This window comes from Gobius niger (assembly GCF_951799975.1).
Source record: "Gobius niger genome assembly, chromosome: 11".
Lineage (NCBI taxonomy): Eukaryota > Metazoa > Chordata > Actinopteri > Gobiiformes > Gobiidae > Gobius > Gobius niger.
Window position 1 is genome coordinate 21,964,051 of NC_136862.1, and position 19,375 is coordinate 21,983,425.

Sequence of the window (19,375 nt, forward strand, 5' to 3'; positions counted from 1 at the left end):
ACCTGCCATGATGTTCACCTCAAACTCCTCCAGCATCATTTACCCTTCTGGCTTCTACATTGTGGCTTTCGAGAACTTTCCTTATATTGAAATCTACTATATCATTTTAGCTTTTGTTTACCTGCTTACTGTCATATTCAACACGTTTCTAATTGCTATAGTTATCACTGACCCATGTCTGCACACCCCTAAGTTCTTAGTTGTCGTTAACCTGGCTATAGTTGACGTGATGCTCAGCACAAGTATTATCCCGAGCGTGATCAAAGTCTTTTTACTTAAGGACAACTTTATCTCATATAACCTTTGTCTGGTGCAAATGTACGTCTATTATGCATTCACTGCAATGGAGTCTTACATCCTGGCAATCCTTTCCTATGATCGATTTATTGCAGTTTGCTTTCCCTTACGACAAGCAGCCATCAATACAATGAAAGCCATGTTCTGTATAACCGCGTGTACTTGGGGTTTCACCTTAGGAGGACTTATGTATAGTGTTATTATCATAACACGCTTGTCTTTTTGTGATTCGGTCAAAGTTAAAAGCTATTTTTGCGACTATGCCCCTGTTTTTAGACTAGCATGTAATGATAAATCACTCCATTGGTCCATGGCATCAGCATCCAGCATGATCAATCTAATACTGCCTCTGTCTTTCATTATTCTAACCTACATTGTTATTTTGGTGATAGTCTTTCGGATGAAAACAGTCAGCAGCAGGTTGAAAGCCTTGGGCACATGCATTGAACACCTCATACTAGTGGCAGTGTTTTTTGTCCCAATACTCGTCATTTTTGTGTTCGGCCTTTACATCCGAATGATAGATGCAGACAAGCGAGTTCTTACTCTGTCCATGGCCTCCTGCTTTCCACCGTGCATTAACCCCATAGTGTACTCTCTAAAAACCAAAGAGATAAAGACAAGATGGTTAGCTATGGTTAGGAAACTAAAAGTGAGAGTGTGACCAGTTTTTCTGATCAGGTGCAGTCCATATTTGGATAAACTGAAACCTTGCAGACCGTGGAGATGAGGCCTAATGTGGTTTATTTTAATATGTAGCATTTTAGACAAGAACCTAAAATGATTCTTCAAAAAATGTATGTAAATGAATGTACAGTGACGCTGATCGCTCACACAGATGTGACATATGTCTGGGTTCTGTTTTAGAAAACAGAACCACACAAAAGTGCTCACACACAAACCCTTTTCTTAATAACCCCCGAGTTCTTCCCCCATAATGGACACTAATGCTACAGCACAGACTCAGACCTGTTGTGTCCTCAGTTGATGCTTCCTCTTCTGAACCTGAACCTCCGCTGTTCTGCTCTAACAGTGGGACCTTCAGCTCATCTTCTCACAGCTCCAAGGCTGAATGTCACTAATTAATACAAACTCTTCTCATTTTCATTTAACCGTAAGTCTCTCATATAGATTTAGATTTCACTTGAAGACACATTTAGTCCTGATGTCCATTACAAAGGCCATGGAGAGAAAATGTTTTTCAAAAAGGGCTTGAATCAAAAAAAAAAATTGTCAACAATTTATTATGAAATTAAAAAAGACGCTTATGAAGAATTCATAAGATTGGTGTAGTTCTTTCTCTGCTTTTGCAGAAATTAGCCCTCTCAGTAACTTTGGGTTCATAAAATTTGGCTGATGGAAATTCGGCCATTTTGAAACTAAGTCTCAAATGCTGTGTTAGAGACACCACAACACATTATATATTATTAGAAAGTCTTGGATGTCCTCTGTACAGGACAAAAAGATTCACATAGACAGCATGCAACAGCCTGACTCACAGAACAAGAACGATGTCCACTACAGAGGACATACATGCATGGGCTGAGTCTCAGGTTTGTTTTAAAGATGTGCTAAATTTAACTGACAAAACTCTTGGATGAGGTGAAACAATGGAGCATGCCAGGAAAACTGAGAGATTCATTCAAAAACTGGTCAGAAGAACCAAATCTTAAACTATAAAACAGTAACAGCAACTCTCTATATATACTTTTATATCGTTATCATAGACTTCATTGCTATGAAAACAACATAACAAAAGGCTTGAAAGAGAGTAATTTGAATAAAAACCTTCCCTACTTCATACTATATTGTTCAACTAGGCCAAAGTTTATTACGGACTGTGATTAGAATTGTTTACCAGCACAAATATACAGAAAAAACTTTGTTGATCATCACATTAAGTCAAAGTTTACTTTGAGAAAGTTCACGGTGTTGTTGTTAATTGCCGTGCTTTGCCTCCTGAGATCGATGAGAAGGATATATTTCTGAGCGCAGTGGCCAGAGATTCAGGGCAGGCTTTGGATGAACAAGAGCACATGCGCCTGCACAGCTACATCGAGAGACATCAGGTGAGATGTGATGGATTCATGTTTGTATAAATGTAAGTCTGTGATTATGTGTTGATAGTAGCGACAGAAGGGTCTATAATGTACCCTTTGCCTTTTGCAGATACCGTGAAGGCTCCTGCCACCTGCCATGATGTTCACCTCAAACTCCTCCAGCATCATTTACCCTTCTGGCTTCTACATTGTGGCTTTCGAGAACTTTCCTTATATTGAAATCTACTATATCATTTTAGCTTTTGTTTACCTGCTTACTGTCATATTCAACACGTTTCTAATTGCTATAGTTATCATTGACCCATGTCTGCACACCCCTAAGTTCTTAGTTGTCGTTAACCTGGCTATAGTTGACGTGATGCTCAGCACAAGTATTATCCCGAGCGTGATCAAAGTCTTTTTACTTAAGGACAACTTTATCTCATATAACCTTTGTCTGGTGCAAATGTACGTCTATTATGCATTCACTGCAATGGAGTCTTACATCCTGGCAATCCTTTCCTATGATCGATTTATTGCAGTTTGCTTTCCCTTACGACAAGCAGCCATCAATACAATGAAAGCCATGTTCTGTATAACCGCGTGTACTTGGGGTTTCACCTTAGGACGACTTATGTATAGTGTTATTATCATAACACGCTTGTCTTTTTGTGATTCGGTCAAAGTTAAAAGCTATTTTTGCGACTATGCCCCTGTTTTTAGACTAGCATGTAATGATAAATCACTCCATTGGTCCATGGCATCAGCATCCAGCATGATCAATCTAATACTGCCTCTGTCTTTCATTATTCTAACCTACATTGTTATTTTGGTGATAGTCTTTCGGATGAAAACAGTCAGCAGCAGGTTGAAAGCCTTGGGCACATGCATTGAACACCTCATACTGGTGGCAGTGTTTTTTGTCCCAATACTCGTCATTTTTGTGTTCGGCCTTTACATCCGAATGATAGATGCAGACAAGCGAGTTCTTACTCTGTCCATGGCCTCCTGCTTTCCACCGTGCATTAACCCCATAGTGTACTCTCTAAAAACCAAAGAGATAAAGACAAGATGGTTAGCTATGGTTAGGAAACTAAAAGTGAGAGTGTGACCAGTTTTTCTGATCAGGTGCAGTCCATATTTGGATAAACTGAAACCTTGCAGACCGTGGAGATGAGGCCTAATGTGGTTTATTTTAATATGTAGCATTTTAGACAAGAACCTAAAATGATTCTTCAAAAAATGTATGTAAATGAATGTACAGTGACGCTGATCGCTCACACAGATGTGACATATGTCTGGGTTCTGTTTTAGAAAACAGAACCACACAAAAGTGCTCACACACAAACCCTTTTCTTAATAACCCCCGAGTTCTTCCCCCATAATGGACACTAATGCTACAGCACAGACTCAGACCTGTTGTGTCCTCAGTTGATGCTTCCTCTTCTGAACCTGAACCTCCGCTGTTCTGCTCTAACAGTGGGACCTTCAGCTCATCTTCTCACAGCTCCCAGGCTGAATGTCACTAATTAATACAAACTCTTCTCATTTTCATTTAACCGTAAGTCTCTCATATAGATTTAGATTTCACTTGAAGACACATTTAGTCCTGATGTCCATTACAAAGGCCATGGAGAGAAAATGTTTTTCAAAAAGGGCTTGAATCAAAAAAAAAAATTGTCAACAATTTATTATGAAATTAAAAAAGACGCTTATGAAGAATTCATAAGATTGGTGTAGTTCTTTCTCTGCTTTTGCAGAAATTAGCCCTCTCAGTAACTTTGGGTTCATAAAATTTGGCTGATGGAAATTCGGCCATTTTGAAACTAAGTCTCAAATGCTGTGTTAGAGACACCACAACACATTATATATTATTAGAAAGTCTTGGATGTCCTCTGTACAGGACAAAAAGATTCACATAGACAGCATGCAACAGCCTGACTCACAGAACAAGAACGATGTCCACTACAGAGGACATACATGCATGGGCTGAGTCTCAGGTTTGTTTTAAAGATGTGCTAAATTTAACTGACAAAACTCTTGGATGAGGTGAAACAATGGAGCATGCCAGGAAAACTGAGAGATTCATTCAAAAACTGGTCAGAAGAACCAAATCTTAAACTATAAAACAGTAACAGCAACTCTCTATATATACTTTTATATCGTTATCATAGACTTCATTGCTATGAAAACAACATAACAAAAGGCTTGAAAGAGAGTAATTTGAATAAAAACCTTCCCTACTTCATACTATATTGTTCAACTAGGCCAAAGTTTATTACGGACTGTGATTAGAATTGTTTACCAGCACAAATATACAGAAAAAACTTTGTTGATCATCACATTAAGTCAAAGTTTACTTTGAGAAAGTTCACGGTGTTGTTGTTAATTGCCGTGCTTTGCCTCCTGAGATCGATGAGAAGGATATATTTCTGAGCGCAGTGGCCAGAGATTCAGGGCAGGCTTTGGATGAACAAGAGCACATGCGCCTGCACAGCTACATCGAGAGACATCAGGTGAGATGTGATGGATTCATGTTTGTATAAATGTAAGTCTGTGATTATGTGTTGATAGTAGCGACAGAAGGGTCTATAATGTACCCTTTGCCTTTTGCAGATACCGTGAAGGCTCCTGCCACCTGCCATGATGTTCACCTCAAACTCCTCCAGCATCATTTACCCTTCTGGCTTCTACATTGTGGCTTTCGAGAACTTTCCTTATATTGAAATCTACTATATCATTTTAGCTTTTGTTTACCTGCTTACTGTCATATTCAACACGTTTCTAATTGCTATAGTTATCATTGACCCATGTCTGCACACCCCTAAGTTCTTAGTTGTCGTTAACCTGGCTATAGTTGACGTGATGCTCAGCACAAGTATTATCCCGAGCGTGATCAAAGTCTTTTTACTTAAGGACAACTTTATCTCATATAACCTTTGTCTGGTGCAAATGTACGTCTATTATGCATTCACTGCAATGGAGTCTTACATCCTGGCAATCCTTTCCTATGATCGATTTATTGCAGTTTGCTTTCCCTTACGACAAGCAGCCATCAATACAATGAAAGCCATGTTCTGTATAACCGCGTGTACTTGGGGTTTCACCTTAGGACGACTTATGTATAGTGTTATTATCATAACACGCTTGTCTTTTTGTGATTCGGTCAAAGTTAAAAGCTATTTTTGCGACTATGCCCCTGTTTTTAGACTAGCATGTAATGATAAATCACTCCATTGGTCCATGGCATCAGCATCCAGCATGATCAATCTAATACTGCCTCTGTCTTTCATTATTCTAACCTACATTGTTATTTTGGTGATAGTCTTTCGGATGAAAACAGTCAGCAGCAGGTTGAAAGCCTTGGGCACATGCATTGAACACCTCATACTGGTGGCAGTGTTTTTTGTCCCAATACTCGTCATTTTTGTGTTCGGCCTTTACATCCGAATGATAGATGCAGACAAGCGAGTTCTTACTCTGTCCATGGCCTCCTGCTTTCCACCGTGCATTAACCCCATAGTGTACTCTCTAAAAACCAAAGAGATAAAGACAAGATGGTTAGCTATGGTTAGGAAACTAAAAGTGAGAGTGTGACCAGTTTTTCTGATCAGGTGCAGTCCATATTTGGATAAACTGAAACCTTGCAGACCGTGGAGATGAGGCCTAATGTGGTTTATTTTAATATGTAGCATTTTAGACAAGAACCTAAAATGATTCTTCAAAAAATGTATGTAAATGAATGTACAGTGACGCTGATCGCTCACACAGATGTGACATATGTCTGGGTTCTGTTTTAGAAAACAGAACCACACAAAAGTGCTCACACACAAACCCTTTTCTTAATAACCCCCGAGTTCTTCCCCCATAATGGACACTAATGCTACAGCACAGACTCAGACCTGTTGTGTCCTCAGTTGATGCTTCCTCTTCTGAACCTGAACCTCCGCTGTTCTGCTCTAACAGTGGGACCTTCAGCTCATCTTCTCACAGCTCCCAGGCTGAATGTCACTAATTAATACAAACTCTTCTCATTTTCATTTAACCGTAAGTCTCTCATATAGATTTAGATTTCACTTGAAGACACATTTAGTCCTGATGTCCATTACAAAGGCCATGGAGAGAAAATGTTTTTCAAAAAGGGCTTAAAAAGAAGAAGAAAAATGTCAACAATTTATTATGAAATTAAAAAAGACGCTTATGAAGAATTCATAAGATTGGTGTAGTTCTTTCTCTGCTTTTGCAGAAATTAGCCCTCTCAGTAACTTTGGGTTCATAAAATTTGGCTGATGGAAATTCGGCCATTTTGAAACTAAGTCTCAAATGCTGTGTTAGAGACACCACAACACATTATATATTATTAGAAAGTCTTGGATGTCCTCTGTACAGGACAAAAAGATTCACATAGACAGCATGCAACAGCCTGACTCACAGAACAAGAACGATGTCCACTACAGAGGACATACATGCATGGGCTGAGTCTCAGGTTTGTTTTAAAGATGTGCTAAATTTAACTGACAAAACTCTTGGATGAGGTGAAACAATGGAGCATGCCAGGAAAACTGAGAGATTCATTCAAAAACTGGTCAGAAGAACCAAATCTTAAACTATAAAACAGTAACAGCAACTCTCTATATATACTTTTATATCGTTATCATAGACTTCATTGCTATGAAAACAACATAACAAAAGGCTTGAAAGAGAGTAATTTGAATAAAAACCTTCCCTACTTCATACTATATTGTTCAACTAGGCCAAAGTTTATTACGGACTGTGATTAGAATTGTTTACCAGCACAAATATACAGAAAAAACTTTGTTGATCATCACATTAAGTCAAAGTTTACTTTGAGAAAGTTCACGGTGTTGTTGTTAATTGCCGTGCTTTGCCTCCTGAGATCGATGAGAAGGATATATTTCTGAGCGCAGTGGCCAGAGATTCAGGGCAGGCTTTGGATGAACAAGAGCACATGCGCCTGCACAGCTACATCGAGAGACATCAGGTGAGATGTGATGGATTCATGTTTGCATAAATGTAAGTCTATGATTATGTGTTGATAGTAGCGACAGAAGGGTCTATAATGTACCCTTTGCCTTTTGCAGATACCGTGAAGGCTCCTGCCACCTGCCATGATGTTCACCTCAAACTCCTCCAGCATCATTTACCCTTCTGGCTTCTACATTGTGGCTTTCGAGAACTTTCCTCATATTGAAATCTACTATATCATTTTAACTTTTGTTTACCTGCTTACTGTCATATTCAACACGTTTCTAATTGCTATAGTTATCATTGACCCATGTCTGCACACCCCTAAGTTCTTAGTTGTCGTTAACCTGGCTATAGTTGACGTGATGCTCAGCACAAGTATTATCCCGAGCGTGATCAAAGTCTTTTTACTTAAGGACAACTTTATCTCATATAATCTTTGTCTGGTACAAATGTACGCCTATTATGCATTCACTGCAATGGAGTCTTACATCCTGGCAATCCTTTCCTATGATCGATTTATTGCAGTTTGCTTTCCCTTACGACAAGCAGCCATCAATACAATGACAGCCATGTTCTGTATAACCGCGTGTACTTGGGGTTTCAACTTAGGAGGACTTATGTATAGTGTTATTATAATAACACGCTTGTCTTTTTGTGATTCAGTCAAAGTTCAAAGCTATTTTTGCGACTATGCCCCTGTTTTTAGACTAGCATGTAATGATAAATCACTCCATTGGTCCATGGCATCAACATCCAGCATGATCAATCTAATACTGCCTCTGTCTTTCATTATTCTAACCTACATTGTTATTTTGGTGATAGTCTTTCGGATGAAAACAGTCAGCAGCAGGTTGAAAGCCTTGGGCACGTGCATTGAACACCTCATACTGGTGGCAGTGTTTTTTGTCCCAATACTCGTCATTTTTGTGTTCGGCCTTTACTTTCGAATGATAGATGCAGACAAGCGAGTTCTTACTCTGTCTATGGCCTCCTGCTTTCCACCGTGCATTAACCCCATAGTGTACTCTTTAAAAACCAAAGAGATAAAGACAAGATGGTTAGCTATGGTTAGGAAACTAAAAGTGAGAGTGTGACGTTTTTCTGATCAGGTGCAGTCCATATTTGGATAAACTGAAACCATGGAGACCATAGAGATGAGGCCTAATGTGGTTTATTTTAAAATGTAGCATTTTAGACAAGAACCTAAAATAATGCATTGTGAAAATTGCATGTTTACAAAATCCTTTTGTCAATATTCCAAATCTTGTAATAAATTTACATTAAAAACATTGTTTATCAATATTAAATCTGGTATTGCAAATGCTTGTTTTAGACTCTTGACTCTTGCAACAAGGTTGCAAAAACAGTTCCATTTGTATTAAGGCTAGAGCTTAGATGTAAACACTCTTCATAAAGCCTTTATAAAGTCTATATACACTTTCCCATGGCCTGTATTTGATAAATAGTACTTCTTAACTAGTACTGTTATAAATAGTACAACAAAATGTGTTGCACTGCCTTTTATTTTGTTTTATATTGCAAAAGTGAAAGCAATGAGTTAAACGAATAAAAGTATATACATATATATTTATCATCACCTTTATTAACAGACTCAATTTCCATATCAGACACATAAGTCTAAACAAGCGAACAGAAAAAAAAATTTCTAGAATCATGAAATGTGGTGGAATAAAGACTGATCTTTGCCAAAGCATGAATTGCGTCAGCTGTTCACAGTCTAATTAGGTTCAACTTGTTTGTTTCGTTCAAAGCCATGTTTCCAGTGATACTGTATCAGAAGGGACTGGTTAGGTTTGTCTGGGGTAATTATTGTCTGAAAAGTGGGTTTTTACACAGGAGAATAAATTACTCATTCCACAAACAAAGTTATCACAAACAAAAGAAAAGGAAAAGGAGAAAAGGAAACAGCTGCTCAGTCCACAACAATCTTTGTTTTTGTCGAGAAGGTTCATTGTAGTTAAGAGTTTGTTTAGAAACCAAATGAAATTGGCAATCAAGTGAAAGTGTCAAACCCTCATCAAATATTTCATATCTCATGTATACTTTTTATATCCACACAGACATTAAACTGGATGAATTAATGTTTCTTAATTGTTTAATACTTTGTCATTTATGTGTTCAAAATGCAAAGGACACACATGACAATTTACGCTGTAAAGCACAGGGGCATCAGATCCAGGCAGAGCCCTGTGTGGGGCTTTGTCCAGCGGAACTATTCATTGCGCCGGCGGAAGAATTTAGTGGTTGCGCTCTGGTCCTGCATCAAAATACATCCCCCATAGATCTGTCTTATGCCGTGAAGCTTGGAAGGACATTGTGGTCATTTTATACAAGTGTCGCCATAAAACAGGTAAGAACGGTCACTGAGGCGTGAACAATGAACCGGACATTTGTATTTCTTATACACGTAATGATTTAACACTATGTTACTTATGTGACTCATATTTGTGACTTTTTCTGCCTGACACGCCGTTTACTGTCATCCATCCGTCCTTATGTAAGTTACCTTAACTTGTAGCTTCTCTTTTACCTATTGGAAGTTTATATCAATAAGATTACACATGTTTTGTTCACAGTTGATAGTTATAGTTTGTGGTTATGATTAAAGTACGGTGTTCAACAAGATGTGGACTCACGTTTTAGTGAGAGCTGTCTCCAGCAGGGCCGACACCGTGAAAAGGCTTTTGGCTCCTGAAATGTCTTTCCATTGGCTTCAGTTGGCTCTTTGGCGGAAGGCCAGTCCAAGAGCTTTCCATTTCGCTGTCAAGCGACATCACACAGGCTCATGGAGAATATGGCGCTTTGAAAAAAATATGCGTGTGATGTCATTGCAGAGCAAAGTCTGCATAACCTATGGTTCAAGCAGCTGACTGTTTTACTTTTGAGCTCATATTAAATAAGATGTTCATGGTAGGGGCTTCTTGTAACCGAAGGGTTAGCAGATCGAAACCGCAGGTGCACATGGTTGTCCTTGGGCAAGACACTTTACCCACCTTTGCCTCCAGTGTCTACACTGGTCATCAATAAATAAAAGTGTGGACTGTGAATGGGTTCGTGGTTCCTAGATGTAATTCAGTGGTTCCCAAAGTCTGGGTCGGGACCCCTTGGCTCACGGGACACTGAGGTGGGGATGATTTCAAGACAGTGTTTTTTTAACTCATAACATTAAGTTTGATATATTTGTGCTTGACAGTATATTTTAGTGAAAATGAGCAGTGACACTTGACAGCCGAGTTTGTTCCCACTGTCACACAAACCTCGCGATCACTGCCGCCCAGGCTGTTGCAGGTGGCCGTTCTCGCGAGGCTATGTGAGGTGACCTGGAGAGAGTGTTTTGTATTTTAATTTTGTTAAATTACGGGATAGAAGCCTATTAAAATACAAGATATTTATATATATCGGACTGGCCTTCCACTAAAATGCCAGTTGAAGCCAATGACAAGCCATTTCAGGAGCCAAAAGCCAATTATCGGGCTCGCCCTCTCTCGCAGACAGGGGGGACGTGTCACATCTTTCCCAATGTCTAGACAAACAAAAACTCAATAAGCAACACAACTGGAACAACAAAGAATACATTAAAGTTTCATGAGTGCAGTGGAGAATATATTCACTGACTGTTTGAGATGCATACATTTGTAGTGGCTCAGCTAGTCTTTGTCTCTCTTCTCTGCATCTCTACATTGGTGACCCCGACATACGTACAATTGAAGTGAAATCATTTACTCCTATGATAATTCTTGTTCTCCGCAGACTTCCATCCTGAGTGTGTCCAAACTCAATGGCGTCTCCTCCTGTGCACGATCGCAGCAAACCAGAGGATGAGGAGGACCCAGTGGACCGCATGATCTTGCGCTCTGGTTGTGGAGAACAACATTATGCATTGCAGGACTGTATGGCCGAGCATCAGGACTGGAGACTGTGTCAGAAAAATGTCCAGACCTTCATAAACTGTATGTCCAGTTTCCAGCAGGCCCGGAAAGAGCAACTGTTGAAAAAGCTGAAAGAAACACAGTCTGATACGAGCTAATAATAGTATGACCTGCTATGTCACAACAACTGGATGTACATGCAGAATATATTGAATTGCTGCTGTGGAATATCTTGTAAGTGCGTTATGTACAGTATAATCATGTTCTTAACAACAAAGCATTAAATGCTTTATTACATTTTGTCCTTTGTCATTCTCCAGTTAGATATTAAAGTCTTAAGTCATGCCTTCATTTTTTAATGGCAAAATCTAAAAACTGAAAAAATTGTTTGTCACCTTAATTTAATTTAGTTTTTCTAATATCATCAACCTCTTACCCAAAAAATTAGCAGATTTTCTCCAGTTTGCCGCTATCCAAATCTAAAAGCTTAAACAAAAAGAAGGGGGAAAAAAAGCATTGAAATAGTGACGAAAATGAAGATGAAAACGCAACAAAAAGTGACGAAGACGCGACAAAAACGCAACAAAAAAGTGACATTAAAACATGACGAAAATGCCCAAAAAAGCATCAAAAGAGTGACGAAAAACGTGCTGGAAAGCCAACAAAAACACATAACACAAAAGAGATGAAAAACACCTAAAAAATGTGACAAAAACAGGGACTAAAACAGCGCACGCCAGGGAACCGGCCCACTACAGACCAGTCGCCCTGACCTCCCACCTGATGAAGACGATGGAGCGGCTCATCCTCACCCACCTCCGCTCTGTGGTAAGCCCCACCCTCGACCCGCTGCAGTTTGCCTACAGACCCAACATCGGAGTGGAGGACGCTGTCATCTACCTGTCGGAGCGGGCGCTCACGCAGCTAGAGCACGCCGGGAACGCTGTGAGGGTCATGTTCTTTGACTTCTCCAGTGCCTTCAACACCATCAGGCCGGCGCTGCTGCGGGGGAAGCTGGAGGACGCGGGAGTGGATGAACATCTCACCGCATGGACCATCGACTACCTCACGGACCGACCACAGTATGTGCGGCTGCGCAGCTGTGAGTCTGAGGTGGTCGTCTGCAGCACCGGGGCCCCTGAGGGCACCGTCCTCTCACCGTTTCTCTTCACCATCTACACATCGGACTTCACATACAACACGGACAGTTGTCATCTCCAGAAGTTCTCCGACGACTCCGCCATTGTGGGCTGTGTGTCTAAGGGGAACGACCTGGAGTACCGGTCAGTCATCCTAGACTTTGTGGACTGGTGTGAGCGCAACCACCTGCGCTTGAACATCAGTAAGACGAAGGAGATGGTGATCGACTTCACGAGGAAGCCACTACCGCACACACCGCTGAACATCCAGGGGGAGGACATTGAGGAGGTGGACAGTTTCAAGTATCTGGGTGTTCACCTCAACAATAAACTGGACTGGTCCCACAACACCAACTCCCTGTACAAGAAGGGCCAAAGTCGCCTCCACCTTCTGAGGAGACTGAGGTCCTTCGGAGTGAGCAGGCCTCTGCTCAGGACTTTTTATGACTCTGTGGTCGCCTCTGCTCTCCACTACGCTGCCGTGTGCTGGGCCCCGGACAGCACAGAGCGGGACAAGAACAGACTGAACAAGCTGGTCAGGAGGGCCAGCTCCGTCCTGGGCTGCCCCCTGGACTCTGTGGAGGAGGTGAGGGACAGGAGGGTGATAGCCAAGCTCACCTCCATCATGGACAACACCTCCCACCCACTGCACGGGACTGTAGAAGAGCTGAGCAGCTCTCTCAGTGGCAGACTGAGACACCCTCAGTGCAGGACGGAGCGCTACCGCAAAGCCTTCATCCCCACTGCTGTCAGACTGTACAATAAGACTGTGAAGTAACGCCGACTGTAACAAGTGAATTTCTCCTTTGTGAGATCAATAAAGGTTTACCTTATCTTATCTTATCTTATCTTATCTTAAAGTTATAATCACTTTTGTAGGTCTTTGGGCGGCACTCTGTTGCTTTCCAGTCGAAGCTTTTAGATTTGGGTAATACCGAGCTGGAGAAAATGTGCTCAGTTAAAATGGGGGGATATCATTAAAACCCAAAGATATGCATCCTTGAGGTTTTGAAACACTATTACATCAGTTCCTACTCTGGAGAGTGGAGACAGCATCCTAATTGCTGTGTTGGTTGATATACTGTATGCAGGCTGTGTCTATTTTACCTGAAACCATTAATTAGAAGCTTCACACTTTCTTGTAATGAGCTGAGTTCCTTTTCCCTGGAGGTAGCTGGCAAAGTATAACTTCAGCATTGATATGTGGCACATGCAGTAGTTCAGAGGCTCAGGCAGGTACAGTATGCTCTCTGCAGAAATGCATTACAATCATTTTTTATTATAGTGTATAGTGTGTTGTACAATTGGACGGTGTAATTCATTCTTTATTGAACTTTGTGATTGCTACAAACTTTGACTGTCACACTTAGTGTCTTTACTAATCCTAGTATTAGACAGTTTATTCTATTGCTTGTTCTTTTATACTGTATGTTAATCTAATTGTTGGATTCTTAAGGTTTCACCAGAGCCCCGTGACTCCAGCTATGCCCTACCTCCGAACCACAAGGAACAACACAGACGTTATCCACCCTCCTGGCTTTTACATCATTGGATTTCAGACTTTACCTTTAATCAGTGTCTACTTTATCTTTTTAGCTTTTGTTTATGCCATTACTGTCATCTTTAACTGTCTGGTCATTTATGTCATTATCTTCAACAATGCCTTGCACAGTCCGAAGTTCTTAGCTGTGGTTAACCTTGCTGTCATTGACTTAATCCTTAACTCATCTATTATCCCCCGTATGATCAAAATATTCCTCGCAAAGGACAACTTCATCCCATTTAACCTTTGCTTGGTCCAAATGTACTTCTACTACACAATGTCTTCCTTGGAGTCCTACGCTCTGGCTATTCTCGCCTATGATAGGCTGGTGGCCATATGCTTTCCTATGCGGCACAATTCACTGAACACAATGAAGGTAATGACTTGTATTGTGGCAGTAACTTGGTCAGTAACTTTGGCAGTCGTCAGCTTTTCAACCGGAATAATGACTTGGCTTTCTTTTTGCAAATCAGTCAGAGTTTTCAGCTACTTTTGTGACTACACCCCGACATACAGGCTGTCCTGTAATGATTATTCAATTCACTTTTACACAGCATCATCATTGGCAATTTTTCTTCTTGTTGTGCCATTTCTGTTTATTCTCGGGACTTACTTTTCAATAATAATAACAGTGTTCAGCATGAAGTCTGTTGACAAAAGAGTCAAGGCTCTAACGACATGTGTAGAGCATGTCATTTTGGTGGCCATATTTTACATTCCACTGTTGGTTATTTATATACTTGGCCTGTTTTTCGGTGGTATTGACCCAGACCACCGGGTTCTGGGTTTGTCAATGGCTTCTTGCATCCCGCCGTGTTTAAATCCAATTATATACACACTGAAAACAAAAGAGATCAAAGTGCGACTTGTGGCTTTCGTGAGGAAGTGGAAAATTGGCACAGCAGGAATCTGACTGTGATGTGATGATACAGTGCAAACTTGAAAATCTAAAGAAAAAGACCATTGACCTTGACTTCTAAAAATCACAACGAACTATACGTAATAATAGAAAATGGGACAACACTGTCTACATTTCACAGGTTAGCAACTCATATTCTTAAATGTATCTCTCTCTTGTTTTCTCTTAATGTTTATATTCACATTTCTGTACATTGTATTCCGTCTCTAAACTACTATTTCAGTGAGTTAATTTCCTCAAAAGGTGCTTCATCATGAAACCATAATATGAAATATCCCCTTAAAGTACTTTATATTGAACACCTAAACATAGGAATATTGCGATGAAACAGCTTTGATTATTGTGTTCGCATTATATTGGTTCACTACCGCCCCAGTAGTTGCTCATGAAAAGTTTTGCGTCTTTGCACCACTGAATCCAAAGTCTGTCCATTTCCGTGATTGTGTTTGCTGTGGGATTAATGACTACACCACCTCTTTGTAATGCTTTATGACAGTTTAATTATTCTGTGAGAATGATTCAGCAATTGGATGTGTTTACAATGGCTGTGGCTTTTTATTGTTGCAGCTCGTTGAAATGCTTATCTACGGCCCACACCTGTTCAAACTTGAGTATTATTATTGTGCTCTATTTTTGGCCTCTGAAAGAACTGAATCTCTGGCCTATTCACAACAACCACAATAATAACGCTGCCTGAATGGAGAAAGTCAGATTCACTGCTTTGATTGACCTGCTTTGTATACTCTTCTTCATAATAAATGATATGACGGGGGCGGGGTCAGGGGTGCAGATGGCAGAGCAGGTCCTTGGGCAAGACACTTCACCGACCTTTCCCACGTGCAAGCATTGTCAAGAATGTAAAGCAAAACAAGTGTGTGATCAATCGTAATTATTACTTGGATGATTGTTTTTATTTATCATTTTCTGTGTTTCTAGTTTGCATACATACAGCAAATACATATATCATCTCACACATTTTATCAGTGGTTGGTGTTGGTCAGAGGGGCAGGTGAAGCAGATTTGCACCCACGCTTTCATCAGCCTACCCCAGGGCAGCTGTGGCGACAACAGCCACCGAGTATGGAGTGAATTAAGGACTACGTGTCAACACAGGCTTGTAAAGCGCAATACAAGTGTAAACCATTATTATTATTATTATCATATTTCATTAAACATAAAGACAATTTGATATCACATTACATACAGGTCATGCATACATGTTAAGGCGAGACACTGCAGGTGAATAGGGAAAAAATGTATATTTACAGATATCAATTTGAAACTTTTGCTGTAGATCACTGGCATAAATGTGAGAAAAAAATACATGGCAAGTTTTCTGTCATTTTATCTTTTCATATAAGAACAAGGTGTTTTATGCCTAAAAATGCCCCAAATTTCCCATCTTTTCGGCGACGAAATCTGAATAATGGATAGAGCTACATTCAAATGTATGGTTTCATTTTATTGATGAATGAGTTACCAAGACTTTTTCAGAGGGGATTTTGGATTTCTTAGTTTTAAAATAAGCTGTTTTTTAGTGGAAAAATTGTTAAAATTTAATTTTCGCCTAATTTTTTGACATTCAAAACTCAATAAATGGGGCTATGGATTAGATAATAAAAAATCCCTCTGAAAAAAATATTCCAAGTATTGTTCAGTCCAAGGCTGGAAAATTTGAAGTCTTTAGGTCCGACTGACGTGGACACAGTGTCGCCACAATGACAGAAAAATGTGTTTTGAGAAAAAGGCCCTTGAAATTGCATTGTCCCATATAAGTCTATGGGGGAACATTGAATCAGCGCAATATTTAAACATGTTATTGTGAAGATTAGTCATATTTTCTGTTTCCGGGTGAAAGCTTATCTGTTCAGAGACCAATTTGGCCCAAAACCTGAAAACTGAAAAAATTGAATGTTGCATGTAGTGTCTCCCCTTAATATTTCTTGAAGTAAAGACAGTAAGATATCGAGTTTAATATTAGGGAAATCAGATATTCTCGCCTATATAAGAAAGCGCTATAGGAAACACAGTAGTACGCTTTGTCTGCAATTTCCACCTATCTCAACTCCTGACCACTAGAGGGAACCAGATAACCACATTTCTTCATCTTGTTGATGCGCCTTTATCACCTATAGCAGTGGTTCCCAAAGGCGCCTTGAACTGCAGGAGGGGCCCAGTGCTTTGCGTGGTCGGGGTTGGAACAAAAGAGATATTATTTGAGCAACTTAAATGGTGAAAAATCATCAAATCTGACATGTGAGAATGGAGTACCTGTGCATGGAAAAAATAAATGCTTTTAAAAATGTAAAGTGAATGTGGTCATTATTTTCCTGTCTTGATACATTTGAGAGCAAGAGTTGGTGATTATTACAAAGTTAAAGGTGAGGTTCCTTTTGTTTAAAACATTTGTTATCTGTTATGTTTTGACAATTTGACTTTGATTTCAATAAATTCTGACATTACATTTAGGATATTGAGCAGATTTTTGCATATTTGTCCGTGTAGTAGCCATAGTGTCCAGACTCAAGTTAATTTTTTGTCAATGCCGCTGTAAGGAATAAATTCTGTAAGAAATTCAATATCTAAGCGCATTCTTCCTTCTTTCTTGGAATGCCCCTTGAGATGCAGCATCTTATTTTCCGGGGGTCAAATGATCTAGTGATTGAGGCTGTTGCACATATGCCAGAGCACAGTTCTATCCCTCCGCGTAGTGGGTTCAAGTGCCGGTTTTAATAAATTGCTCTTCATTCCCTTTGACCCTGAGCTGTCCTGTCCAGTAAACCCTTTGGGCCAATATCCATTTGTTTTAAAACTGTACATGAAATATTGAACTTTTCCTGGTTACCTCACATACAGAGGTGTTATGGTGCAGTACATCCTCTCTGTCTCCATGAGTTTAATGTGTCTGTACATTGTCCCTTAAATAAAGATTAAACTAAACTACTACAAGTCATGCACAAAAACAGGTTCACGTTGACTAAATACATTCAATTAAACAGCCTGTATTTCTAGTTTTATAAGTGTACATAGACTATTCATGCTAATTTTTACTGTAAGCTCTACATCTCAAACAAATCTTTTTGATGACTGTCAGTACTTCCTCCGTCTTCAGAGAGTAGATAAAAGGGTTTAGTAGAGAGGGTATTGTGTGGGTCAAAGTGGAGTTGATCATTCGAGTGTTTGGGTGAAAGTTTGGGAAGTAAACAGCTATGTTTGTGGTTGTGAGCGGAATATAAAACAGACCCACAAGGATTAAATGAGATGTGCAGGTTTTTAGAGCTTTAAGACGTTCTCCTCCAGGAACATTTTGCTTTAGAGCAAAAGCAATACTCCCATAACTGCACCCAATAAGAGCCAAGGGAACTAAGAACATGATGACCCCACCAAACAGGGCGAGCTTCTGATTTACTGCTGTGCTGCTGCACGCAAGGCGGTACACAGGGGCATGATCACAGTAAAAACTCTGAATGACCACAGAGGCACAAAAAGAGAGACGATTGACCAGGCCAACTACACTTCCCATGATACTTATAGCCATGAACCAAACCAACATCAGCATCACTGCAACAGATGGTTTAGTCACAATACTGTGGTAATGTAAAGGGAAACAAATAGCAATAAATCTGTCAAATGCCATTGTGGCCAGTGTCCACGACTGCATGGTGCCAAACAGCAAAACAAAAAACATATAACTGAGACAGGCCTCATAAGCGATGTATCTGTTTTCAAACAGGAAAGTGTCCAGGAGCTTGGGGATGAGCGCAGTGCTGCCGCACAGGTCTATCATGGCCAAATTGAACACAATCATGTATTTGGGTGTATGCAGATCTCTGACCAGGAAAATGATCAGGACAAGGACAACATTTCCAAAAACAGTAATTACATAAACAAAACACAGAAAAATGTAATAATATCTACCATGTGCAAAGTTATAAAACCCATTGATGTAAAATCGTGTAACAGATGAGTTTGTCTCTTCTCTGTTCATAATCAATGTCGGCTGAAGCAGTTAGTGGTTACAGTAGTTTTAAAGATGAAATGTAGAGCCAGAGACACTGAGACTTTTATATACAGGAGCACCTCTGCACCTTTGTGCAGGGCAGCGTCACGTGGTTTATCATGCAATGGATTGGAGACATAAACACAACACAACAAAACGCTTGTTTGATTTATTAAAGCATTAAATTTAAAGTTTTAAAGTCTTCCAAACCAGGGGACAACAAGGAGTACTTAATGAATATTATTTTCAATAGAGATATTAAAATGATTTCTGCGGTAAAGTAGAGTTGAGTTTGAGGCATGACTTTACACCACACATTGTCTTTTTACATCTGAGTATTAGTTGATCTCTTTTAAATATTTGGCAACACTTTGAGATGAGGTATTTGGTATTTTGCTATTCTTTCATTTAATTATCCCAAGATCAAAGAGTGACACTCCTAAGTAGCTATTTAGTGAAAGACCACGTGACTGAGGTATACTTTTTTCCACGCTGAAATGAGTTGAACAGTGGCAATGAGCTATGCTCTGGTTGGCTGCAACTGCATATTTTTGGGCTA

General features: G+C 39.9%; 6 protein-coding genes across 6 annotated transcripts; 5 read left to right on the plus strand and 1 right to left on the minus strand.

Moving 5' to 3' along the window:
• Positions 1-10: 10 nt before the first annotated feature.
• On the plus strand, positions 11-2,475 carry LOC306970677 (olfactory receptor 5B2-like; the record flags this gene model as incomplete). The annotated part of the gene is made up of 3 exons (XM_079566706.1): positions 11-949; positions 2,262-2,366; positions 2,467-2,475. The coding sequence occupies 3 exons, from the start codon at positions 11-13 to the stop codon at positions 2,473-2,475; spliced, it is 1,053 nt and encodes a 350-aa protein (XP_079422832.1).
• Positions 2,476-2,496: 21 nt separating this feature from the next.
• On the plus strand, positions 2,497-4,961 carry LOC306970678 (olfactory receptor 5B2-like; the record flags this gene model as incomplete). The annotated part of the gene is made up of 3 exons (XM_079566707.1): positions 2,497-3,435; positions 4,748-4,852; positions 4,953-4,961. 3 exons carry the CDS (start codon positions 2,497-2,499, stop codon positions 4,959-4,961), a joined length of 1,053 nt encoding a protein of 350 aa, XP_079422833.1.
• Positions 4,962-4,982: 21 nt separating this feature from the next.
• On the plus strand, positions 4,983-7,447 carry LOC306970679 (olfactory receptor 5B2-like; the record flags this gene model as incomplete). The annotated part of the gene is made up of 3 exons (XM_079566708.1): positions 4,983-5,921; positions 7,234-7,338; positions 7,439-7,447. The coding sequence occupies 3 exons, from the start codon at positions 4,983-4,985 to the stop codon at positions 7,445-7,447; spliced, it is 1,053 nt and encodes a 350-aa protein (XP_079422834.1).
• Positions 7,448-7,468: 21 nt separating this feature from the next.
• On the plus strand, positions 7,469-8,419 carry LOC306970680 (olfactory receptor 5B2-like; the record flags this gene model as incomplete). The annotated part of the gene is made up of 1 exon (XM_079566709.1): positions 7,469-8,419. One exon carries the CDS (start codon positions 7,469-7,471, stop codon positions 8,417-8,419), a length of 951 nt encoding a protein of 316 aa, XP_079422835.1.
• Positions 8,420-11,124: 2,705 nt separating this feature from the next.
• LOC306970681 (olfactory receptor 2AT4-like) lies at positions 11,125-14,810 on the plus strand (the record flags this gene model as incomplete). The annotated part of the gene is made up of 2 exons (XM_079566710.1): positions 11,125-11,357; positions 13,811-14,810. 2 exons carry the CDS (start codon positions 11,125-11,127, stop codon positions 14,808-14,810), a joined length of 1,233 nt encoding a protein of 410 aa, XP_079422836.1.
• A 3,046-nt stretch (positions 14,811-17,856) lies between these two features.
• Positions 17,857-18,804, minus strand: LOC306970682 (olfactory receptor 1J1-like; the record flags this gene model as incomplete). Its single annotated transcript, XM_079566711.1, has 1 exon — positions 17,857-18,804. The coding sequence occupies one exon, from the start codon at positions 18,802-18,804 to the stop codon at positions 17,857-17,859; it is 948 nt and encodes a 315-aa protein (XP_079422837.1).
• Positions 18,805-19,375: the final 571 nt, after the last annotated feature.